Source organism: Cucurbita maxima, unplaced genomic scaffold (genome assembly GCF_002738345.1).
Source record: "Cucurbita maxima cultivar Rimu unplaced genomic scaffold, Cmax_1.0 Cma_Scf00036, whole genome shotgun sequence".
In the NCBI taxonomy this organism is placed as follows: domain Eukaryota; kingdom Viridiplantae; phylum Streptophyta; class Magnoliopsida; order Cucurbitales; family Cucurbitaceae; genus Cucurbita; species Cucurbita maxima.
Genome location: NW_019272052.1, coordinates 521,703 through 547,199, shown reverse-complemented (window position 1 = coordinate 547,199; position 25,497 = coordinate 521,703). Strand labels below are relative to the sequence as shown.

Below are 25,497 nucleotides of genomic sequence, written 5' to 3'. Positions count from 1 at the left end.
TTTAATTTATAACTACCATTACCATTAGTGAGTGATACTAATTAAATAAATAAGAAGTCAAATCAGTATTAAATAAAATTTAACTTCATCATTGGGTTGAAAACAAAATTAAAATAAGTTATTTAAGGGTCATATTAATTATTTTTTTTTTTTCTTTTGTCAATATAAAAATTTCGGTTAAATTAGCAAAAGATTAAATAATTTTCCGAAAGGAAAGGAAAGGAAGTGGAATATTGTAGTAAAAAAAAAAAAAGGTGTACAGTTCAAACATTCACTGCAGAGCGCCTGAGGCCCAAAAACCAAACAAAGCAATAAGCATGCGGAAGGGAGATCCCGCCAATGGCTCCAAGTGCCGCCTAAACGAATTTCTTGGACACGTTCGCTTTCCACCACTCCTCACCGCTTTCCTTTCTCCCCATTGCACTGCCTTCCTTCCCGCATGCAAAGGCCAAGTCGGCAACACCCCATTCCAAACCCCTCCCTACTCATGGCTCTGTCACTGCCGTCGCCGGCTCCAGTTCGTGAAGACTGTTGGACTTTGGACGATACTTCCACTCTCATCCAGGCCTGGGGTGAACGTCATATCGACTTGAACCGCGGCAGCCTTAAGCACAAACACTGGCAAGAAATCGCCAACGCTGTCAACTCCAGTCACGGTCATGAGAGGAAGTCCATTCGTACGGCTATTCAGTGCAAAAACCGCATCGACACGCTTAAGAGAAAGTATAAAATCGAGAAGGCGAGAATTCAAGAATCCGGTGGCTCGTACGTCTGCGCTTGGCCGTTCTTCTCGTGCCTCGACGATCTTATAGGCAACAACCACAAGGCTTCCACGCCGGTTGCCATATCTAATTGTAAAGCCGCGCCAGTGACGACTCCAAGATTGTCGCTGTTCTCAAAGGTCCCGGTTGCCCCTCGATCCGGAACTAAGAAGCGTCGTTCAACTCACGTCTATAGGAGTTTTTGCGACTCGTACCTTCGCCGGGATGTAATCTCGAATGAAAATGAAGGAAAAAATGGTATGGAATCCGATAATTCGCTCTCGAGTTCGAGGTTCAAGGACAGAGAGGCAGGTTATAGAAAACTGGCCGAGGCAATAGGGACGATCACTGATATATATGAGAGAGTGGAGGTAGCAAAACAGAGGCACATGATAGAATTGGAGATGCAACGGATGCAATTCGTGAAGGATTTAGAGTATCAGAGAATGCAACTACTTATGGAGATGCAACTTCAGATTCAAAAGATCAAGCGCGCCAGGCGAGCATCTGGAGCCGGTGAGTCCTTAGCTTCTAACTCCTTTTATTACTTTCTCTATTCTTTCCTGCTTTAGTCGTCCTCGTCGTTGTTTACTGAGGGTACCTTAGATTGAGACGATTTCCCATTTGGTTTGGATCTTCTTATGTTTGCTCGATTTCTTTAGATTAGAATTAACACATATTCGGATATATTTCTGATGAAAGAGCAGTATGTTCTTCGGCGTAATACTTGTAGTATACGAATAGGTGGATCAGATCATTCCTTGGCTATATAGAGCTCGCATTAGAGGAGCAATAGTTGTTTAGATCAAAGTTTTTGGAGAGAATCGCTTCACATGATTGATTATTAGGATGAAATCGAATCAAAATTTGACATCACTTGCTCATAAACTTTGAGTTTGGCAGTGTTTATGAGGCCGTAACAAAGAATGGAACCACCGAGCTTTCTGAGGGTAAGTTTAAGTTTGTGTTCTATTTGAAGCGGGAGAAATTGTCTTCCATTTTACACTTACATCATCTTGGTTTGAGTCTCAAGCTTCCATGAAACCTTTGATTGTTGAGGTTAAACTTTATCATGTAAACTTTTTGTCAAGTCGAACTGTAGGAACTTATTGGTTGCGAGCAAATGAGTCATTTATGTTAACTTGAAGGATCAAATAGAACATTGGAGATTAGAGATTTAAAGTGACTTAAACTCACTATCCACAGCCCAGGGATGCAATAATGATGAAAATTTTGTATTTAGGAGAATGAAGGTGTCTTTTTGGAACTCTGTACAGGAATTCGTGATACCCCCAATATGCATTAGTTCAATCCGTTTCGTTTTATCATCTAATGGCCTAGTAGTTAAAATAAATTTCATGCCTCTACATGGGAGCTTAACCTGCTGGGAATCCATGTCTGTGCAGATGGAAGGAGGGAATTCCTATGGTCTCCTGATTTAAGAATAACTGAGAGTGTAACGGCCCAAGCCCTCCGCTAGCAGATATTGTCCTCTTTGAGCTTTCCCTCAAGGTTTCTAAAACGCATCTACTAGGGAGAGATTTCCACGCTCTTACAAAGGATGCTTCGTTCTCCTCCCCAACCGGTGGGTTTGGGCTGTTACAGAGAGAGTTAGTATGGAAGAAATTGGGTATATGTTAATACAGCCACGTTTCTAAGTATTTCTAGAGTGTGCCTTCTCCCTGTAACTGCAAAAGGAGAAAGTGAGAGCTGCCCTTTCTGCTCAGCTCAGGTTTGTCACGTTTCCAATCTGGGAATGTGAGGAGAAGACACATTGCATTGCTGCAATGGAAACTTGTTTGGGTGTCTCTTGACATATGTCAGGTTAATTATCTACCTCGATATAAGACCTAGTGGGAGGAGATGTTTTTGGTTTGGATCAGAATAAACTTTGCCATTTGGATTGTAAGTTTTGGCCTTTATGATTAAACAAGAGAAACCACTACATTTCAAGTGTTATGTGCCGTTCTTACATGACAGATAAGTCTGCATCAAGCATGTCAGAAGAATATTGGCAAGGAAAAAATGTTGATTATTATCTATTATGAGCCTCTATTGGTAAAGCCTCATGGCTAAATTGTTGATGCTTGAATGAGCAACAATTGCTGGATGCTTCAACTGATCCTAATTTATTCTAGTTGAATAATTACATGTTTAATACTGAATTGTAGATTTTCTTGGCCTATTAGTGTGAGATTCCACATCGGTTGGAGAGGGAAACAGAACATTCCTTATAAGGGTGTGGAAACCTCTCTCTAGCAAACATGTTTTAAAATTTTGAGGGGAAGTCTAGGAGAAAAAGATCAAAGAGGACGATATCTGCCAGCGGTGGGCTGTTACATAAGACAATTGCTTCTCCGTGGACCTGGAAAAAGGGGGAAAGAGAGAGAGAGAACACAGTAAGCTGCACGCATACAGAAGTTGCTCATGTCATGACAATTCAAATTTATTGCTAATGTTCTGATTTCATGACTTGCTTTTATATACATATCATACAACGAGGTTAACTAATCTTGTGTCCGTCCATTTTTTAACAGATTGTTACTCGTAACCAACAAAGTAGTAAAGACTTGGTGGTTTATCTCTTTTTTGAAAAGCACACATCGACGCCTTCGATGCAGGTACCGAACTCATGATTTCAGCTGGTTTTGGCTGGAGGATCTGATGGGGGCTGCCTGGAAGTGGATTGGAACAAGTTTTTGGATTGACCAGGCATTTCCTCCCTTTTTGTGAAGCTTCCAACAGTTTACGTGTGAGTAACTACCAATCTAATAACCTGTTTTTTTGTTCATCTGAATCAGCTGTCGAAATATATATATATATATATAGTTGTGTTTATTTGTTAGTGAGAATTCTATATTTCTCCCAATAAGTCCTGTGTCATATTTTATATATGATATTATCTCCATGGAAGTTCTAAACGAAGGAAAAAGAAAATGGTAGTACGAATATAGCCTCCTGTTGCACGTGCAAATACAGGGCATTATTGTAAATCCAGGAAATATTCTCACGTGGGAAAGTGTCATGTGTTATTTTTGCCTTTGACCTGTTCATGCATGCTAGAGAGATAGAGATAGAGAGAGAGAGAGAGCATTATTGCTCTGTTGAAACATTTTGTTGGAATATTGACAGAAATCATGCATTCAGGTTTCCAGTAGCCACGTTACAATTTAAAAACAAATGTAATAATTAGTGTGAGAATATATTTTAATAATTAGTTAGGGAGTATATCTTACATATCTGTAATCAGTTAATATTTTTTTTTTCTGTGAGTGGCTGGTAGTATATTTTATCTTAGGATTTGATTAGGTATATATTTTATCTTTATTTACAAGATTTAGTTAGATATATATTTTCTCTCATTTTTAAGTATTAGTTGATAATTTGTCGATCCCAATTCTATTTCTATTTCTCATTTTTATTTTTAATAGTATCTAAGGGTGTCGTGGGATAATGTTTTTATTTTTAAGACACATTTGCCTGACATAATGTTCTAATAGATTCCTTGTTCAGCTATTATGAATTTGGTATTAGGAATGATTCAGACTTTCAGGGCTTACAGAAGAACAAAACTGAAGAGCATAAATGGGAAAATAAATGTTTGGTTCATTGGTGGGTAAGTACACAAATTTTCATTATATTCACTGTTTAATTCCATTAATAAACTTAAATATTTGTCAAGAAGGGTTTCAATTTTTTCAAATGAACGATTTGAAGACCCATTGATTCTAACAACTGATTGCAGAGTTGATCATTCGGACCTTTCAATTTATAGATGTGGATCTCGGACCTATGAATGGGGATATTCTCGAAACTCACAAAGAAAAAAGGAAGTGAGTTAGACAAAAAGAGAAGAAACTTGGATAAAAATAAAAAGAAACGAAGTGACTTAGACAAATCTTTTTTATCGATAGCCTCAGACCAATCAATCGAATATTGATTAATACGTAATCGAGTGAACACTATATGTTGATATATTTTTTGATATTAAGCCTTCATTGTTATTATTATTATTATTATTATAAATATGAGATTGAATACTGAAATAATTTTCATAACTTTTATGAATCTATTTATTTAAAGAAAATATTTATATATTCATTGAATTAACCATAGTGGGTTAATGTATATTAATTTGGAGTCGTTTTCAACGAAAAGCCTAAAATGCTTTAGGCTTCAAAGTCCAATTTGTTGGTTTCCGTAGGCCTCAATCTCTTTACCAGAAAGCTTTATTGGAGACGAGACAGCAACATTTTTATTTTATTTATATATAAGCCGAACTAAAAAGAGCTGCATATATATTTATTAGACACATAATTAAAAGTCACATTTAGGTTTGAAAGACGGAACTTATTAGACATAAAATTAAAATTTCAAAATTATTCACGACCTGAAGTAGCGGTAAAAGTATTGAAGTTGGTAGAAAGAGAAGGACAAAGCACATATTGAAGGAAAAAAGTAGCAGAATCAAGTTACGTAGATTTAGAGTTTTGTGATATCTCAAAGACTTCAAAAGCTGAAAATTCATAAGGCAAAAGGGAAATGAAAACTCTCTGATCATAAAGACTAATGCCTTTAATGGAATTTCGTGCAGATTCCATCCCCCTCGACAATGCATACATACATTCATATATATATATATATATATAGAGCTTGAAAGGATAATAAAAATAGCCAAACCAGGGATGATTATCAATTCACTCGCTCATCTTGTCCACTTCTCTTATTTCTTCACATTTTTTGGTCCCTGCAAAATTACATTTCATAATAATCAAGTAGTTAGATAGTTCAAAAACATATTCTAATCATTCAAATCAGTTAATTTAATTGTATAAATATCACGTTTCAAAAGTGTATAATCAAACATTAAATTGATTTTATAAGATGAAAAAGTATCGTCAGCTAAAAAGTTAAGGTTCCGTTGAAATAAAGAGCTAACTTTTTTATGACACGGGAACGAGTGTAGAGACGAGAAAACTTAAACTCGGGTACATGGGTTTTGCATTCAATTAAAAAAGAAACCCTAATTCTAACCCTAGTTGTTTTCTTTAATACCAATTTTTTGAAAGGATCCAAGAAAGTTAAGCTTAAATTTACCATATATTAATGTTTTTGAGAGAAGGAGAGAGAGCTCGAAGATGAAAATCAAGGCACAAAGTGGATGGTGGAGGAGCTTGAGCTTGATTCTTCAGCCCCCTTGCTCTGAACAGAAGAAGTAACATTCTTCTTTTTCTTCTTCTTCTTGTAAGGAATCCCTCTTGCTTTAGCTTGACATTCCCTAACATCCCTAAGATAAACCCTAATTGCAGCAGAAGCAAAAGGGTTACTCTGTGGGGCGCCACCATTTTCTTCATAGGCAGCTCTCAGTCTCCCAATAAGAGCATCCAAGCTGCCCCAAGCTTGCCTTAGCGGACAAGTGCACGGGGCAGGCGGCTCAGGGTGGCCATAGAACATGCACCCTTGAACATGAACTTTGGTCTTACCAAATTGGTCCAGATATCTAAGAAACTCCAACACTTGGCTGCAGCTGCACTGCGAAAGAGGAACTGGGGGCCTTTGATTCTTCAAATATTGGCAAAATGTGTTCCAATCCCTTCGCTTTTGGGACTCATATCTACTTGGGGTTGGGTGAGGTGAAGAACTTGAGGAAGATCCTCCTTCAACAATTGACATTTCTTCTTCTTTTGGTGATTCAATTCAGAATTGGGCTTGATTTTGAGGGGAAGCTTTCAATTTTGGTGGTGAAATGAATAGGGAACAAGAGTGGTAGAGGATACAAATCAAATCATGGAGCTATTGAGTAGACATGTTATGGCCCATATTGCTTGCTTTTTCTCTCTTATTATTCATAAACTTTACATATCGAACGGCTCCATTCTCTTATCATATAACGTTTAAGATTAGTTGGGCCTTTATATTTTGAGATTTATTTTATTTTTGTCTCAAAATTTTCGGGGCTTTTTTATCCCCTAAACTCGTATGTATTTCATGGTTGTAAACTGGGTTCAGAATATCGTGAGACAGTTCGATCTATATCTGAGGTAGGCGTTAGAGCATTGAGAGGAACTTTTCCTAGTAAGAGGTGAATGTATCAATTACTTACCCACGATAAACATTTAGTAGCCGAGAGATTCTTGATTGGCATGATTTGGGGGAGAAAAAAACCCTAAAAATTGGAGGTCATGTTGATGGAGATAATTAATGGCCAACCAGTGTCATCTGGACCCACCATCAAGGATACTTGTGCAAGTTTAATCTCATCATAAGATCTCAGCCGTCAAACGGCTACCTGATCGTACGATTTTATTCCGACCACATTGACCTCACTCCAACACCCCATCTATGTTTCTGCCACCTTCCTTCAAAACTGTACCCTACATTTAAGGTAACTCTTTCCTTCAAAAAAAAAAAAAAAAAAAAAAATTAACCCTAACAATTCTTTCCTACAATTTACACTCACTTTCTCACCATGAGTTAAACCTGTTCGTTCTTAAGTTTCTTGCAGTAAAACGACGTATACTCGAGTTTTTGACCTCGATTCAAGAAGAAAGTTTTAGAAAACAGGAGCAGAGAGTTTTGAAAGCTAAGATTTGAGAAAATGAAATTAGTGTTATATGGAAATGTGAGCAAAAAACAACAACAACGATTTACTGTATATAACTATTAGGTAGGGGGAGAGTCCAATAGAAACTTCCACCACATATCTGATATCTCTTATGACGATATCATCGAGACCCACCATCTTATGTTTAGCACTCCGAAATTTTACCGACACAACTAAAACAGTCACGAGCTAAGATCTATTTCATTTTGGTACTCAAATTGGGTGAATGGTAAAAAAAAAAAAATGGAAAATATGAGAAATTACAAATCAAAAGCGATTGTACGGATTTCCATGTTTGATCAATCATCCTTGAAAGCCACTTATAATACTTTACCAATGTCCTTTATTTATATATACATGTTAAGTCAATGTCCCATTATACACAAAACACCAATTCTACTATATTTTTCACTCAAGTAATCATTTTCCTTTTTTTTTTTTTTCCTTTGAGAAATGGAGAATCATTTTTTTAATCTTTATATTTAAAATTAATTAAACTTATAAACGTTTTCATAAGCACGGCTTTATCTACGATGTTCGATCTCGCATCCTACCTTAGTTATAAGTACAATAAGTAGGGTTTGAGGATTTGAACGCTCGATCTCAAGAAAACGTAAAAAATGAAGAACAAAAAGAAAAAAATGAATTTGGATACAAGAATTTTCAGACAGATAAATTCGAGCATTCATTGGTAGATAAATAAATCTCATACACGATCGTCTTTCTTATCGAGTTCTACTGTGAGGTCTCACATCAGATGGAGAAGGGAACGAAACATTTCTTATAAGCGTGTGAAAATCTTTCCCTAACATGCGCATTTTAAAATCGTGAGGCTAAAGGACAAAGTAGACAAAATTTACTTGTGGTGGATTTGAGCTGTTAAAGTGGTATTAGAGATAGACATCGGGTGGTGTGCCAGCGAGGACGCTTGGACCTCAAGGGGGTGGATTGTGAAATCCCACATCGGTTGGAGAAGGGAATGAAATATTCCTTACAAGGATGTGGAAACCTTTCTCGAACAGACACGTTTTAAAACCGTGAGATTGAACGATTTACATGTACAATAAATATATGACGATAATGTGGTTAGGAGAGATTTTACGAAGACGTGCACGGTAATATATCAAATCAAGTATGAATAGAGTATATAGATTATTGAAGAGGCATGATACACTTAGTGAAAAAGAAGCAAATAATGTTAGTGGTTCATGTTGCAAATCCCTTGAAGAAGGGTGCCAGCAGATTCTTCCTCAATTTACTCAATGCTATTTCGATTCACATTTTGAAGAGCGATTGAATAATATCTATATGCCTTTGTTTTGAAGGGTTTTGAGGACAGAATTAGATTCTTTAAAAAAGAAGAACAAAATGAAGGGGCCTCCTTCTCTTCAAATAATGCACACCTTCTTCCTTCACAAGGGACGTTGAAGGACATATGCAAATTATTCGAGACGTGTTGGCTGTTTAGGTCACACCAAAACGTGCAATTTTATGGTATTGTTGAATTCTTTTACCGAAAATATATGTCTTAATTAGTTGAATTATACTCCGACTGCTTGTCCCTAATTGGTATGGGTGTCTTTTGAAATATTTAAGTCTATGCAAATCTAGGATAGAATTGATCCTCGTGAATGAAGGTTTAGTGGTATGTGAGATCCCACATTGACTGCAAAGGGAAACGGAAAAATCCTTATAAGGGTGTGGAAACCTTTCCCTAGTCGTTTTAAAACCTTGGGGACGGTCAGAAGGGAAACCCTAACCCCTAAACCCTAAACATACATTTTGAACGATGAACTGAGGGCATTCATTTTGACTAAAACCCTAAACGTTAACTCTTTAGATGATTTTGTGAGTCAATATAGAAAACAAAATCACAAGAGTTAAGAAGAAGATACGTAGGATAAAGAAAAACACTTGTTCCGTTTTATATTGTTCTTAGTAATCTTAGATGTTGATGTTGATTAGGAAATTAGGATTCACATATAGACTAAACCCTAAACCCTAAACTCGAGGGGTTTAAATTGACTTATCAATATAGAAAACAAAATGAGAAGGTAGGGTTATTGTCCTTCAATTGAAGGCCATTTGGGTATTGGGAGGGAGGTTTGGTGAAGGACAGCCAACCCCACAAATCTCTGCCCTTCCCTTCCCAATTGATCTCTTCCCAATTTAAACCCAATAAATCAATCCTTCCTTTTTGCTTTTCTTTTTCTCAGTTTTTTCCCTGTCCTTTGTCTTCTTCCCTTCTAGGGTTTTTCTCCTCCCTTTTTAATTCCCATCTCTTCAAAATTATCAATTAGGGTTTCTTTCCTTTTAATTTTTTTATGGAGGGTTCTATCTCGGTACATATTGTCTGCTTTACCTCGTCACGTATTGTTGTCAGTCTCACAATTTCTACTTTGGTTTGTAACGTATCGTTGTCAATCTCACAATTTTAAAATCTATTTGCTAGAAGTGTTTTCCATGCCCTTATAAGAAATGTTTTATTCTCCTTTCCAGCTAATGAAGCATTCCTGGTAAGAGTGTGAAAATCTCTTTCTAGTAAACGCGGTTCTTAACGGGCCAAAGCGGACATATTTGTTAGCGATGGGGTTAGGCTGTAACGACCTAGATCCACCGCTAGCGGTTATTATCCTCTTTGGGCTTTCCCTTTTGGACTTTCTTTCAAGGCTTTAAAACGTGTCTGCTAGGGGAAGATTTTTCACACTCTTGTAAAGGGTGTTTTGTTCTCCTCCCCCACCAATGTGGAACATCACAATCTACCCCTTTTTGGGGCCAGCGTCCTCGCTGGCACTCGTTTCTTTCTCCAAAACACCCTTTATATGGGTGTGGAAACCTTCCCCTAGCAGACGCGTTTCAAAACCTTAAGGGAAAGCCCAAAGAGAACAATATCTGCTAGCGATGGATCTGAGTCATTTCGTAGGCTGTTACATGTGGTACCAGAGGCAGGCACCAAGGACGTTGGTTCCTCAAGAGAGGTAGATTATGAGATCCCACATTGGTTAGAGAGAAACGAAGCAAAACATCTTCTTAGTAAACGCGTTTTAAAATCGTGAGGCTAATGATGATATGTAATAGGCCAAAGCGAACAATATCATTCACCGGTGAGCTTAGGCTATTACAAGATCTAACCTTCACGAAAATATCTTAAATATTTCGAGACTAAAATAAAATATAAATGAATAAACTATTGCAAAAGTAGGTGCCCCATGTAAAGAAAAAAAACCAATGCATCAATCTAATAATCCAAATATAAATTTTGTCCTTTAATATTTAGACAATTTCAGGGACATTTCAATCATGTCACTTGTTTGGAACTTTGGATACGATACGACTGTGCTTCATAAAAAGTACAAAGAAAAAAAAAAAAAATATATATATATATATATATATAATAATATAATATGTTTATATTGTCGTTTCTATGTAGACAGTGACGGTAAAAGCTTTCGGACAGAGTTAATTTCTTAAAGTTACTTTTTTATGCTTGAGGTAAACTTTCCATATATCCGTACATATGTAATTTGTCGGGACATGGAATAGGCACAGAAACTGTGACGACATGTCGATAATATAGCGTGACGATTGCCATGAAACGGCCCAAGAAAAAGATGGACAAGTGATGGGCTTCGGTCATTGGGCTTTACAATTATTTTGTTGACGGCCCAAAAGTTTCCTACGAATCGGCCCATTGGGCCGGTCCATCTTAGTCAAGGAAGCCTCAACCCGTCTTGAATAAATGAAGGGAAATCATATTCTCGGTTCCGTAAAGGAAGGAAAGTCTCAACCGGAACCACAATCTAACTATAATAGTCCATCATCAATCCCCTTGTAAAGTGAAGAGCCTCGCCTAAAAGACTAGTGGCCTATTTGATCAATAAGAAAAAATCGGGTGCACCCCATAATAAAGAGTGAGCGCTCATTCTTTTAGGAAGAACCGCATCGAAACAGAATCAATGTTTCGAATCCAAATCTCCAAAAGACATGTTAGTCGGCCATTGTTACTTACGATCCTAAGAAGGCAATATCGAAAAAGGATCTGGAATTATTAAGTGGTCTCAGTTATTTCCCTTTTTTTAGCTACTCAGATGTAATTTTTTCTCCATTACATTTATTAAACTAAAAGTGGGTAGAAAAGTTACTTTTCAAAAGTTGATAGATTAAGTAATAAAATCGAGAGGAAAGGTACCCACAAAAAAATTAGTTCAATGGAACAAATAAAACCAGCCTCAAAGTACAAGCTTTAATCAACAAACTAATTGCTCATTAAAATGTTTTGTTTTTTGTTAATTAACATTAAAGGCAATAAAGTATAGAGTGTGTGAACTAAAAAAAGTTGGAAAAGTAAGAATTAAAATAGATTTATATATTTTATTGAATGAATTTTAAATTAAATTAATTTAATGGGCGATTCAGATTTATAAATTAGATCCTACGTAATTATACATGTAAAGTTCATATTTATATATTTGATTGAATGATATTAAAAAATTAAATTAATTTAATGGATGATCCGGACACTCTCAAATAAATTATTGGAAAGAGAGTGTGATTTGTTGCCATTTGAACCAAACCATGGGCGCCGTCTGACTTGGCCACTGGCATTTAGTGAGTGAGTGACGAACCGCACACAGACAGTGTTTGGTGCGTGCTTCATGGCCCCAACACCAGTATTATTTACACGTATTTTTAAATTAGCTTCAATTTTTTAATTTCCATTTTTTTTTATTTTACTTATAAATAACTAAAATTATAAAAAAATTTATAATTATTTTAAATTAATTTATTATATTAAAGGTCGAGACGTGTATAAAAAAATATAATTATTGTGTTTGTTTCGTGCAAAATGACAAAATTAATCATAAATACTTATTCGACAAAAAATATATTTTTTTAAATGCATATATAAATTATTTTTTTTTAAAAAAAGGTAAGAATTAAATCGATATAATTAATTTAACAAAGTAAAATATTTAATTTCTAATGGGCTGCAAGTTGACTGAGATTAATGATAAATATGAAATAAAAATCAGTATCATTCAGTTCATCAATTTTTTTATTTTATTTTTTATAGTAAGTTGGGTTGGAATATCTCACATAATTTAATTTTAAATCAAAACTGAAAAAGGTAAAATTTAAAAATTAAAAATATTGTACGGAATCATAAAAATTAATTTAGGGAGCATCCAACTAGTGTGAATCCGTATATTCGTTTCGGTAATGAAAAGCAAATGCTACGTGGCAGAATTCTAGGAACATTCGAAACTATAAAATTGGTTCAAAAGCCAGGTAACTCTGACACGTGGCAATTGAGAGTTGTAGCTATTTACCAACAAAATTAATTTTTTGTAGCAAAAATTAAAAACGAAGAAAACATTTAGAAAATTATTTTCATGGAAGAAAAAATAAATAGTAGATGTCGCTATTAATCGGTTTAATTGTAATAGGAAACAAAAACAGAAAGGATTTGGATGTCTATAAATTGGAAGATATGCTCAAATCTTGTTCGTTACTTACTTTTATCTGTTCGTGATTGAGGCATTTCGAAGTTCTTCAACTTTTCCGCCTCTTTCTCTTGTGACGATCATCAGGTTGTTCTTTCTTTCTTTTTCATCTGAGGTGAGGGATTTTCTTCAGATTTGTATTGTTGATCATACGTTTTCTTTTTGGTGTCATTGGTTTTAATGTTTCGTTGTTTGGTTACATTGTGCTGCTTTGTGATTTTGGCGATTGGTTTGTGAATAAAGGACGGATCGGCGGAGAAGTAAATGGCGGCGCCTAAGAACTTGGAGAAAATGGCTTCGATTGACGCTCAATTAAGGCTTCTTGCTCCGAGTAAGGTCTCGGAGGATGATAAGCTAGTGGAATATGATGCTTTGTTGTTGGATCGGTTTTTGGATATTCTTCAGGATTTACATGGAGAGGATCTCAGAGAAACTGTAATATGCTCACTCGTTAACTAATTTTGAGATTATTGTATTTGGTTTTGGCGATTTTTGATTGATTGAATTTGATTATGAATGTGATGAGCAACTTGAATTCGATTTTCGTGGAATAGGTACAAGAATGTTATGAATTCTCTGCTGAGTATGAGAGGAACCGTGACCCTAAAAAATTGGAGGAACTTGGGAATGCCTTGACAAGTTTGGATCCGGGGGACTCTATCGTAGTAGCGAAATCCTTTTCTCATATGCTTAATTTGGCTAATTTAGCCGAGGAAGTTCAGATTGCGTATAGGAGGAGAATAAAGTTGAAGAAAGGTGGCTTTGCTGATGAGGCCAATGCTACAACCGAGTCAGATATTGAAGAAACCTTCAAGAGGCTCCTTCAGTTGAATAATTCCCCTCAAGAAGTGTTTGATGCTTTGAAAAACCAGACTGTGGATTTGGTCTTTACAGCCCATCCTACTCAGTCTGTTCGTAGATCTCTGCTTCAAAAGCATGGCAGGTTCATACCTTTTTTAACTTCATGTTTAGTCATTAGTTCACTTGCAAGAAAGAGATAAGATCCTAGAGATACAGTTCTAAGTATTTTACGAACTGGAAACATTGCTTGTTTTTCTAAGATTGTTCTTGGTTTTATATGTTTTTCCAGGATTAGAAATTGCTTGACTCAATTGTATGCAAAAGATATTACTCCTGATGACAAACAGGAGCTTGATGAAGCTCTGCAACGGGAGGTATGTTCATGCTGTTACTGGGAGATGGGTTCCTTCTAAATTTTAGTAGTGATTGATTGTGAGATCTCATGTCGGTTGGAGAGGAGAACGAAACATTCCTTACAAGAGTGAGAAAACCTCTCCCTAGCAGACACGTTTTAAAATTGTGAAATTGACGATGATACAAGCTAAAATAGACAATATCTGCTAGTGGTTTGAGTTGTTACAAATTGTATCAGAGCTAGACACTATGCAGTGTGCCAGTGAAGACGCTGGCTCCTAAGGGGTGGATTGTGAGATCCCACATCGGTTGGAGAGGAGAACGAAACATTCCTCATAAGAGTGTGGAAACCTCTCTGAATCAGACACATTTTAAAACCGTGAGACTGAGGATGATACGTAATGGATCAAAGCATACAATATTGGCCAGTGGTGGGCTTGGGCTTGGGCTGTTACATTGATCAACATAGAAATTCAACATTTTTTGAAGTAGGCAGATGATTCCCTGTGGCAGTAATTTCTGACGTCCCATTTGTCTCCTCTCATACAGATTCAAGCTGCATTTCGTACAGATGAAATCCGACGAACTCCTCCAACGCCACAAGACGAAATGAGAGCTGGAATGAGTTACTTTCATGAGACAATCTGGAAAGGTGTACCTAAATTCTTGCGTCGAGTGGATACTGCTTTGAAGAACATAGGAATCGATGAACGTGTTCCTTATAATGCTCCTCTTATTCAGTTTTCATCCTGGATGGGTGGGGATCGTGATGGTATGTTTATCACAGCAAAGACTTAATCTAGTCACCCTTTCATTAGATCATTCATTATGTAAGAGTGCATGCTGAATCACACCATGCTTTTGAGTTCTCTACAGGAAACCCCAGGGTTACACCAGAAGTTACAAGGGATGTCTGCTTATTGGCTAGAATGATGGCGGCTAACTTATACTTTTCCCAGATAGAAGATCTCATGTTTGAGGTATAAGCAAGTAAAAAGTGAATTAAAATTTTCAGGTTCAGGTATAAGCAATTCCTCTGTTTTCCAGTTATCTATGTGGAGATGCAGCGACGAGTTACAAAGCCGTGCCGAAGAACTTCATAGTTCCTTAAGAAAAGATGCAAAGCACTTTATAGGTAAATAGGATTATGCTTTAAGAATGAACACATTTAGGTTTTGATTTAGATATCAATATGCTACAAAAAGTTGACCATATTCTTTAATATTACGTCTTGGCATGGTTTTGATTGGACTAATATAATTTCTGGCCTCATGAGTTTACTAATCTTGGGTGTCTTTTCTCGCTTTCTGGATCGCAGAGTTTTGGAAACAAGTTCCTCCAAATGAGCCCTACCGTGTTGTTCTTGGTTATGTACGCGACAAGTTATACAATACACGTGAACGTGCTCGTCATTTATTAGCCAAAGGAATGTCTGAGATTTCCGAGGATACAACTTTCACTGATCTTGAGCAGGTTTTTCCTTTCACTAGTAGAATGACTTTTTAAGTGCTTAAAAAGAGTTTTTAAATGTTAGAAGCACCTTGAAAGTCTTTTCAAACTTACCCTAAAATAATCCTAGTGTTTTTACCCGTTCCATGTATATTGTCCTCTTTAGGCTTTTTCTCCATTTTTAAAACGCCTCTGCTAGAGAGAGAGGTTTTCGGACTCTTATAAGGAATGTTTTGTTCCCCCCTCCAACCGATGTGGGATCTCACACCCACATCGGCTAATCAAGGAGTTGATCATGGGTTTATAAGTAAGGAATACATCTCCATTGGTACGAGACATTTTGCGGAAATCAAAATCTAAGCCATGAGAGCTTATGCTCAAAATAGACAATATCATATCATTGTAGAGGTTCGTGGTTCCTAATAGTACTGACATATTTTCTTTTCCTTACAGTTCCTCGAGCCTCTCGAACTCTGCTACAGGTCGCTTTGCGCTTGTGGTGATAGGCCAATTGCAGATGGGAGCCTTCTTGATTTCTTACGGCAAGTTTCTACATTTGGGCTTTCACTTGTAAGACTGGATATCCGACAAGAATCAGACAGACACACTGATGTAATTGATGCTATCACTGATTACCTGGGCATTGGTTCATACAAAGAATGGTCAGAACTACAAAAGCAAGAATGGCTACTATCTGAACTCAGTGGCAAACGCCCTCTTTTCGGTCCCGATCTTCCGAAGACAGAAGAAATTGCTGATGTTCTGGACACCTTCAATGTCATTGCAGAGCTTCCTTCAGATAACTTCGGTGCCTACATTATCTCAATGGCAACAGCACCATCTGATGTGCTTGCTGTTGAGCTTTTACAACGTGAATGTCATGTAAAGAAGCCATTGAGGGTTGTACCATTGTTTGAAAAGCTTGGTGATCTTGAGGCTGCTCCTTCTGCGATGGCTCGCCTCTTTTCAATCGACTGGTACAGAAACCGCATCAATGGTAAGCAAGAAGTCATGATCGGGTACTCGGATTCAGGGAAGGATGCTGGCCGTCTCTCTGCTGCTTGGCATCTATATAAGGCCCAAGAAGAACTCATCAAAGTGGCAAAACAATACGGAGTTAAGCTCACAATGTTCCATGGCCGAGGAGGAACTGTTGGCAGAGGAGGTGGACCTACCCATCTTGCCATATTATCTCAGCCCCCGGATACAATTCATGGTTCACTACGAGTCACAGTTCAAGGTGAAGTTATTGAACAATCTTTTGGGGAGGAGCACTTATGCTTTAGAACACTTCAGCGTTTTACCGCTGCAACGCTCGAGCATGGCATGAATCCACCTGTTTCTCCGAAGCCCGAATGGCGTGCTCTCATGGATGCGATGGCAGTTGTTGCTACGGAGAAATATCGCTCCATAGTTTTCCAGGAACCCCGTTTCGTCGAATATTTTCGCCTTGTAAGTGTTCTTAGCCATATAATTGATTCACGGATTTATTGCCTTGAGTCCTCATTTCTTTAAATATGCAGGCAACCCCAGAGTTAGAATATGGTAGAATGAATATTGGAAGTCGTCCATCAAAGAGGAAGCCAAGTGGAGGTATTGAATCACTGCGTGCAATTCCATGGATCTTTGCTTGGACGCAAACAAGGTTTCATCTACCAGTTTGGCTTGGCTTTGGAGCAGCATTTAAATATGCCATTGAAAAGGATGTGAAGAATCTCCACATGCTGCAGGAGATGTACAGTCAATGGCCTTTCTTCAGAGTCACCATTGACTTGGTTGAAATGGTGTTTGCCAAAGGAGACCCTGGCATTGCTGCTCTGTATGACAAGCTTCTCGTGTCCGAAGATCTATGGTCGTTCGGTGACCGATTGAGGGCTTCCTATGAAGAAACTAAGCACCTTCTCCTTCAGGTAGCTAAACACAAGGATCTTCTTGAAGGCGATCCCTACTTGAGGCAGCGACTTCGTCTCCGTGATTCTTACATAACTACCCTTAACGCCTGCCAAGCATACACATTGAAGCGAATCCGTGATCCGAACTACAACGTGGAAGTTAGACCTCACCTGTCAAAGGATTACCACCTTGAATCAAGCAAATCTGCTGCAGAACTCGTGAAGCTCAATCCTAAGAGTGACTATGCCCCTGGTTTGGAGGACACCCTCATCTTAACGATGAAGGGTATTGCTGCTGGTATGCAGAACACTGGCTAAGGCGAGGCCATCCCCATGCTGCTGGCATGCAGAACACCGGCTAAGGCGAGGCCATCCCCATGGTCGGTGCGACGTGAACGCCTGTTTTCCTTTGTAGACATATGTATTGGCTGTGCTACTGAGCTTTAAGGCCATCCTCTTTATAATAACTTGTGCAAGAAGAACTGTCGGTTTTATAACTGTTGAAATGCATCAGAAGATCAGTCTTTTTTTCTCTCTGTTATGTGTTTCCACTCCTTTTCCATCAGTCCTTTCACAATGGTGATTGCGCCTATGATCCAAAGTCGATCCAAATTTCCTTCTAGCATGAAGAACGGGCTAAATAGCTCCAAAATCAACGAACACGTGGAGTGAACATAAAACCCCGAACGAAACCTATTGCTATGGGTGGGGAGTCATAACTGGTTCAACATAGGTTCAACATATGTCCAAATAATACGAAGACTTTCCTTCTATTTTAAAATAACTTTCATAAGTTTATCTGGTATCTCATAACCATTGTTTCGAAAAGTTTAGAAGATCACTCCGTCAACCCTCTCAAATAAATAAAAGAAATAAAAATTTAGTCATTTGTCATGTTATATTACCTCTTATAACGATCAATTATAATAGTCGATGACATCTTTTTTAAGAAAAAAGAAAAAAAATAACATGATCCACCAATGCCGCCTTGCCATGTGGATCCATTTGCCCATGTCGCTCCAGCTCCAACATATTATTGAATAATACAACAATGATCAAATAAATAATAATATACATTAAGTCAACCCATTATTCATAAAAATTAATAAATGATATATAAATAAAATAATTAGAATTTGTTTCCTTAATTTTTACTCTATTTGAAATAAACAGCCCATTAATTCTGTCACTTGAAAAAAGTATTAAAAAAATAAAAAAAGTCGGTGCCTGGAATTTATAAATTATAAAATAAAAAGGACAGCCTTTTGTGCATACTAAATGAGCAACGTTACCTATATAAACTCAACCTTGGTTCAGCTTCTCATACCAAATTTCTATATCTTCAAATAAATATTTTACATTTATTTTATTTTATTTTCTCTCATTTTCCCCCAGAAAACAACCCAAATATGACGGTATGCAGCCTACCATCCCTCTTTTCTTATTTAATTTTAATTTTAAATTTAATTTTGATTTTATTTTTCCTCTTAATTTCTTCAGACTTTGGAGCTCCGAGTCCATATGGATTGCCCCGGTTGCGAAAGCAAAGTCCGGAGCTCGCTCCAAAAATTAAAAGGTTAGAGGTTTTAATTATAAAAACAAAAATAATTATTTATTGAATTTGAAATCACCAAATTTATAATCATTTTATAGGATTAATTATTTATTAAAATTTTCAGGTGTGGACAACGTTGAAATCGACATGTCGTTACAGAAAGTGACGGTAACCGGGTGGGCGGAGCAAAAGAAGGTTCTGAAAGCGGTTCGGAAAACCGGTCGTCGAGCGGAGCTGTGGCAGTTACCGTACAACCCGGAGCACGATACCGAGAGTGATCCGTACCCACAGCACCATTTAAATGGGCCCGTTCCAAATTTCTATGGGCCCCAGCCCACATCGACTTACAACTATTACAAACATGGGTATGATAATCATGACCAGGCCCATCATCAAAACTTCTCCACACATTCCAACATCTTCGGCCGCCAGACTGGCTCCGTGTTTAGTGACGACAATGTCAATAATTGCTCTATTATGTAATCATTACTCTCTTAATCTCCTGCTTAAGGATCTAAAAATCCCCTCTCTGTTTGACAATAATAATAATAATATTGTACAATGTTGGGCCGGGTCTTAACGTTAAGTGGGCCCAGCATTTATGGACTTGGGCCTTGATTGCAACCCATGACCAAGAAATATTCACCAGTTTTTTCTTTAATTGTATACCCTTGAGAGAGATTTTTTTTTTATATAAATAGAATTTTAATTTTTTTAAAATTATATATACTGAAAAAATATTAATTACAATCAATTTATTTTTTATTTAAATTGTAGACTTTATCAATTTTAAGAAGTCAAGAATAATACACTTGAAGCAATTATTGGTGTGGGATAGAATTGGAATTTTAATAAATTACGAGGGTATTTTCGAAAATTATCTTTATTTATTTTTTAATAGTCAATAAATTTACTCTGCAAAATTTAAGACCGTCGATAGGCTGTTGGTGGACTGTGAAACGTGGCAATCATTAATTGGTGAAAGGGAGGAAGGATTTTTCTTTTTGCTTATTAACAAAAAAAAAATTATGAATGGTATACGTGGCATGCGACTATTGGGGAGAATTTTCCGGGAATTATCTCTAATACGCGGCAAATTTGGATGTCAATTTTATTGAGACCGGAATCTTTTTGAACAGCGAAGAAGAACAAATATTTTGACATAATAATAATAATAAATAAATAAATAAATATATATATAATTAACAATAAGAGCAATTTCAAGGTTTTATTCTTCTGATATTGTTGGTTTCTTTGTGGGTCTGACTCGGTCTCTCTCTTTTCGAGCCAGAACCACCGAAAAACCCACACTGTATTGCAAACCCTAATTCTTTGGTCTCAGATCGGCCATGGCTTCCAGTAAAGAACGCGAGAACTTCGTTTACGTCGCTAAGCTCGCCGAGCAGGCCGAGCGTTATGATGGTTTGCGGCATCTTCTTATTTTCTTCCATTTCCGTTTGATTTGTTTGCTTATGCTTTGTTATCTGTGTTTTACTTTTGACTGTCTGCTCAGATCACATTCCTTGTGGTCGCGTGCTATGTTTGATTTTTTCTGCCCTCTGTATTTATGCTTTTCGTGCATGGATTTGTGGCGCGATCGCTTGCCTATGTGTGTAGTGTTTCCCGGGTTTTTGTAGATTGAAGTGTTGTTATGTTCCTTCGTTTATACGATCTGTGTGAAACATGAGGAGATTTCATTTGCCTAAAATTCTGCTAAATTTCTTTGATTTAGCTTCTCGAGCAGCATTTTTTTCTTGATCTATTGTTTTCTGTCTGATCTGTTTGATTTAATAGAAAATACTCTCTCTCTCTCTCTCTGTTTTTTTTTTTTTGCAAGTGTTTTGATCTATTCCTTAGCTTGGTAGCTAATTATTAACTCTTACTTACACAGAAAACTTGGGCATCGTTTTATCTGTAAGCTCAAAGCAGATTGAAGTTTCTGCCTGTTCTGTCTTTGCTTGTCCCGACGGCAAATCTCTGATTGTGGTTTGTTTTGGATGATAGATGATGATTCTTATTTTAACTTGCGCTTTTTTCATCCATTTTTGTTTAATAGAAATGGTGGAAGCAATGAAGAATGTTGCAAAGCTTGAGGTTGAATTGACAGTTGAGGAAAGAAACTTACTTTCTGTTGGATACAAGAATGTGGTTGGTGCACGGAGAGCCTCATGGAGGATCTTATCATCAATAGAGCAGAAAGAAGAAGCTAAAGGAAATGAAGCAAATGCTAAACGCATCAAGGAATACAGACAAAAGGTTGAAACAGAGCTCTCTGGTATTTGTGATGATATCATGACAGTGATTGACGAGCACCTAATTCCATTGGCTTCAGCTGGGGAATCGACAGTGTTCTACTATAAGATGTGAGTATATGCTTTGATGGTTAGGTGCATGACTACTCGACACTGGTGAAATTTAATCATCCTTCATTGCAGGAAAGGAGATTATTATCGTTACCTTGCAGAATTTAAATCTGGTAATGAGAAGAAAGAAGCAGCTGATCAATCGATGAAGGCATATGAGGTGGGCATTTACTTTTCCCCTTTATTTTCATATGAATCACGTTCTTCTATTTTTCTACTCTTTATCTGGCTGTTTTCTTTTCCATTTATTAAAATTTGACCATACTCGATGCTCTCTGTCTTTCTGTTTCTAAATTATGTTGATTGTTTGTATTGCCGCTTATATTATACTGAACAAGTTTTGTATTTTGCTGAAATGTTTGGTATGTGTCTGGTTTATCATATAAATATATGCACGTTCATTTCCTTGGGATTACGACTATTTACATTCTTCCAGCAGTTGTCTGGATGCTAGTTGAGAAAATTACGTGCATTTGTTCCTCTGAGAGGACAATTAAATTAAGATTTTCTTTTGCTTGTGGTACTACTTTCCCGTTTCTGATCATCAAAGAAAATTCAACTACGAATCTTTTCTTTTCTTGGTTAATACTTGTTCAAAATGAGGTTTACAGGAAGAGATTTTCCAGAAAGTTTTTTATTAGATTACCTGGAACCCGTAGGTTAAATATTTTAGTTGGGAAGCAATATTGTTAACTGTACTCTCTCTTCTATCTATACAGTTCATATCCTTTACATTTGTGTTGCTTTATCTTGTTTGTTACAGGCTGCAACCAGCTCAGCCGAATCTGAATTACCCCCTACACATCCTATCCGTTTGGGTTTGGCATTAAATTTCTCAGTCTTCTATTATGAAATCCTGAATTCACCCGAAAGGTATGATTTATGTAATATTGTCAGTAAATCTAGCAGTGTTGTCCTCTTCGGAGCTTTGTTGACATTGATGGTTACAATGTTCTTTTTGTTGTTTAGGGCCTGCCACCTTGCAAAGCAAGCTTTTGATGAAGCCATATCCGAACTTGACACCCTTAACGAGGAGTCATACAAAGATAGCACCTTGATCATGCAGCTTCTTAGGGACAACCTTACATTATGGACTTCTGACATCCCAGAGGATGGAGGTAATGGTGAAAATCTTTAACTGGACTTAGCCTATATGCATTTTTGGACTCTTTTTTTTGGGGGGTGTCATTTAAGCTAACTATTCTTCTTGCGAGAGTTCTCTGTTGGGGTAAAAAAGAACTGAGGATATCATTAGCATTCAGATGATGATGGGAATGAGTTGCTAAAGACAGCTGTTGTACATGGACCAGCTTAAGATTCGGACAAATTGGGTTTAGTATATTTGCTTGAAATTTGAAATCCAGGATGCCCTTCATTTAGAATGAATTTCTCCTTCTCCATACTCTGTCTAGGGATGATGGCAAATAGCAATGACTTGGTCATTTGTTTTTCAGTGTTTTAACGTGCATTACTCATTGCTACAGATGATGCCCAAAAGACCAATGGAACAGCCAAGATTTCTGGTGGTGACGATGCCGAGGTGAGTTGCTCAATCATTGGTTGCAGTTAGTCAGTCATGTTTGAATTAATTATGCCTAACCATTCTTCATTTGCTGCAGTGAAGCGGATAGCATCATAAGTGGCAGAATCATGACTCTGGAGATGATGGATGTGACTCGATAATTGCTCTTGGTGTTTAGCATAAGGAGGGTTCCTTTTATTATCTTCCCTTTGTTCTTCTCCTTTTCCCCCCCTCCCCCTTTTCTGATGCCCATTATGGTGTGGTTTTATTTTTGAGTATGATGTCTGGACACTTGTTTGGTCTATAATCTTGCATTCGCACAAGCTTTCCCTTCTCAGTGGATGGTCTCGATAGGTTGTAGGGGGATCGACTTGAATGTTTATCCATCCTGTTTAGATGAAAAATGGCATTGCCCAAATGGAGGCTTTCTGCTGAAGCATTATATATATGTTCTGTGTCAAATCTTATAAATATATCTTTCCTACCTTCCTCATGCTCTTAATCACAGCTTCTCTCTCTCTCTCTCTCTCTCTCTCTCTTCTGACGGAATAGAATGCGAGTACAGGACACTACGACTACTTTGCGGATCGAGGAATGCTGAAAGGTGATCCTATTCTTCATCTTACTTCAGTGTATTAATTACTTTTAATTAAAAAATTGTTTTGAATAATTGTAGAGATGATTTTCCATAGGTTCTAAGCATTTCCCTCTTTTTGTAATGAAATTCAAGTTTTTGAAGTTTTGGAGTGGAAACTGGCATTATAAATGCATGGTGTGTCATTATGTGAACATTCTGTACTGTACAGCATGTGGAGGTCACTATTTGATTGATGTGACTATGTTTCTAAGGTGCCTCCCACCTTCTTGTTGTTGCATTGGCCCATTTACATTGGAATAAACTGTGGAATTATTCCTTTATGCTTTCCATTTCACTTCATGTCATTAGATTTTGGTTCCAAGTAACACCACCACATCCTATTTGACGAACCCTTTTACCTCATTTTTTTTTTCATTTTTTGTGAATTTATATTACAAATTTAGTTTTTTAAGTATGAGGTTTGCATCTATTTAAATTTAGTAATGAGTTTTTTATAATTATTTTCAATTTACAAGTTGAGTTTCATTGAATATAAAGATAATTTTGAATTTGTTAGAGACTTGATTTTAAATATATGTATTTTACTAGTTATCATCTTAAACTTAATTTGGTGGAAGTGTTTGTATTATGAAATTTAGTTTTAGAATTAGATTTCAATTAATTAATTTTTTTTTAATTTTTAGGGTTTTTTAAAAATATTTTTTTATCTTCTAAAGTTTGAACTTTATTTCTTACTTTCGTCAAAATGAAAATTAAATGAAGTTTTGAATATTTGTTTTTGTTTTTAGAATTTGATTTAAATTTAAATTAATTAATTAAAAGTTAAGATTTAAAGGTGAAAGTGTAATATCTTGACTCGAAGACATGTCTAGTTGGTAGTTGGCAAATTGAAAGGAAACCAAACTCGAACCAGCATCTTGCAGTTGGCTTACATTAAGCATTGTACGCACCCGAGACAACCCGAGATTATGGTTGAAACCCGCCATTTTCGTCCTTTCTCGTTGTTCAATCTCCACGAAGAACAGAGCAAAGCGGAAACAAATCAGACTTCGAACTGTCAAATTCAATCTGTTTCGAATCCCTTACTCTATTCGTCGAATTCTGATTTGATTCTCAAGCTTTATAACAGCGTTACGCTTCTCATTTCAATGCTTGCTTATTCACTAATCTATTTCGTGCTCTGATAGACTCGGTTTCTTTCAGTCTGAATTAGTAGAGTTCTGATCTGTAATTTCTCGTTTTAGTTGTATGAGAACGCAGCTACACTGTTGTATTATGTGCGATGGCGACAAAGGACGTGTTGAATGCTATATTTTATGGCAAAATATTGACAAGTTTGGGACAAGAAGAGGGAAGAGGAGGAGAAATTGGGCATGACCTAGAAAGAATCTGCAGCTGCAGTTGCAGTTGTTACGGATTATGGCCTTTAATTTTTAAGAAATTTACCGTAACATTCTTATATTGCAGGAAAAAACAAAGTGGCACAGGGGGATCAGCTAGGCTCAACTTGGCCAGGGTATTGTTTTCTTGAGGATCAAAAAGGTTAGATGTTTTTATGTTAATATTTGATGAAGGTAGTACTCTGCTGCAGTGGATAATGGATCCCTTTCGAATTTAAATTTTTCTGGGTATTAAGTGAGGAGGTTTGGCAGATAAGGACATGCAAATCCACGAAACACAGCCAAAGGATGAATGCATGTGATGGGTTCTTTTCTGATGCTTCGTGTGGGGTTTAGCATACTCCTTTGTCCTCCTTTTCAATCATACCATATGATTAAACTCCCCCCACATTGTAGGGTCATATTCTCCTGATTGCTTTTCAGAAAACCACATGTATATGCAATAAATGTTATTAGTTTTCTTCTTTTCTTTTCTTTTTAGGTTATCTATGATGTGCTGAACAGATCATGCTCAGTTTGACCTGTTATAGCTAATGTTGTTTTCCTTCTTTTCCCTGTAATTGCATGTCTGACAGCTTTCTTCAGTCTTCTGCTATCGTAACTCATTTTTATATGGAAGAATTTAGGAAGTAATACAGGTTTTTCTGAGTCCCTATTGGTCGTTGGAGTGAACAATCTTCACTGTGTAGACTAG

General features: G+C 36.9%; 5 protein-coding genes across 8 annotated transcripts; 4 read left to right on the top strand and 1 right to left on the bottom strand.

Annotated features, from left to right (window-relative positions):
• The first annotated feature begins 350 nt into the window (after positions 1 to 350).
• Positions 351 to 3,943, top strand: LOC111468269 (trihelix transcription factor ASIL1-like). The gene is made up of 2 exons (XM_023113435.1): positions 351 to 1,277; positions 3,299 to 3,943. The coding sequence occupies exons 1-2, from the start codon at positions 440 to 442 to the stop codon at positions 3,310 to 3,312; spliced, it is 852 nt and encodes a 283-aa protein (XP_022969203.1). The 5' UTR covers positions 351 to 439; the 3' UTR covers positions 3,313 to 3,943.
• A 1,240-nt stretch (positions 3,944 to 5,183) lies between these two features.
• LOC111468324 (protein LIGHT-DEPENDENT SHORT HYPOCOTYLS 10) lies at positions 5,184 to 6,677 on the bottom strand. Its single transcript, XM_023113500.1, has 2 exons — positions 5,859 to 6,677; positions 5,184 to 5,508 (listed from the first exon to the last, which is right to left on the bottom strand). The coding sequence occupies exon 1, from the start codon at positions 6,432 to 6,434 to the stop codon at positions 5,907 to 5,909; it is 528 nt and encodes a 175-aa protein (XP_022969268.1). The 5' UTR covers positions 6,435 to 6,677; the 3' UTR covers positions 5,184 to 5,508; positions 5,859 to 5,906.
• Positions 6,678 to 12,806: 6,129 nt separating this feature from the next.
• On the top strand, positions 12,807 to 17,901 carry LOC111468110 (phosphoenolpyruvate carboxylase 2-like). Of its 3 annotated transcripts, XM_023113187.1 has the most exons (11): positions 12,809 to 12,984; positions 13,113 to 13,304; positions 13,424 to 13,812; positions 13,960 to 14,044; positions 14,574 to 14,796; positions 14,901 to 15,004; positions 15,072 to 15,159; positions 15,343 to 15,497; positions 15,927 to 16,925; positions 16,997 to 17,684; positions 17,729 to 17,901. In XM_023113187.1, the coding sequence occupies exons 2-10, from the start codon at positions 13,134 to 13,136 to the stop codon at positions 17,681 to 17,683; spliced, it is 2,901 nt and encodes a 966-aa protein (XP_022968955.1). In that variant the 5' UTR covers positions 12,809 to 12,984; positions 13,113 to 13,133; the 3' UTR covers position 17,684; positions 17,729 to 17,901. The 3 variants fall into 3 exon arrangements, with proteins under 3 accessions (XP_022968954.1, XP_022968955.1, XP_022968953.1); XM_023113186.1 differs by having other exon boundaries at positions 12,807 to 12,956; positions 16,997 to 17,901; XM_023113185.1 differs by having other exon boundaries at positions 16,997 to 17,901.
• Positions 17,902 to 18,706: 805 nt separating this feature from the next.
• LOC111468340 (heavy metal-associated isoprenylated plant protein 28) lies at positions 18,707 to 19,585 on the top strand. Its single transcript, XM_023113522.1, has 3 exons — positions 18,707 to 18,780; positions 18,866 to 18,941; positions 19,045 to 19,585. Exons 1-3 carry the CDS (start codon positions 18,775 to 18,777, stop codon positions 19,401 to 19,403), a joined length of 441 nt encoding a protein of 146 aa, XP_022969290.1. The 5' UTR covers positions 18,707 to 18,774; the 3' UTR covers positions 19,404 to 19,585.
• Positions 19,586 to 20,128: 543 nt separating this feature from the next.
• On the top strand, positions 20,129 to 23,301 carry LOC111468287 (14-3-3-like protein D). Of its 2 annotated transcripts, XM_023113454.1 has the most exons (8): positions 20,147 to 20,342; positions 20,812 to 20,834; positions 20,977 to 21,283; positions 21,356 to 21,443; positions 22,047 to 22,156; positions 22,253 to 22,401; positions 22,768 to 22,823; positions 22,903 to 23,301. In XM_023113454.1, exons 3-8 carry the CDS (start codon positions 20,979 to 20,981, stop codon positions 22,903 to 22,905), a joined length of 711 nt encoding a protein of 236 aa, XP_022969222.1. In that variant the 5' UTR covers positions 20,147 to 20,342; positions 20,812 to 20,834; positions 20,977 to 20,978; the 3' UTR covers positions 22,906 to 23,301. The 2 variants fall into 2 exon arrangements, with proteins under 2 accessions (XP_022969221.1, XP_022969222.1); XM_023113453.1 differs by lacking the exon at positions 20,812 to 20,834 and having other exon boundaries at positions 20,129 to 20,342.
• Positions 23,302 to 25,497: the final 2,196 nt, after the last annotated feature.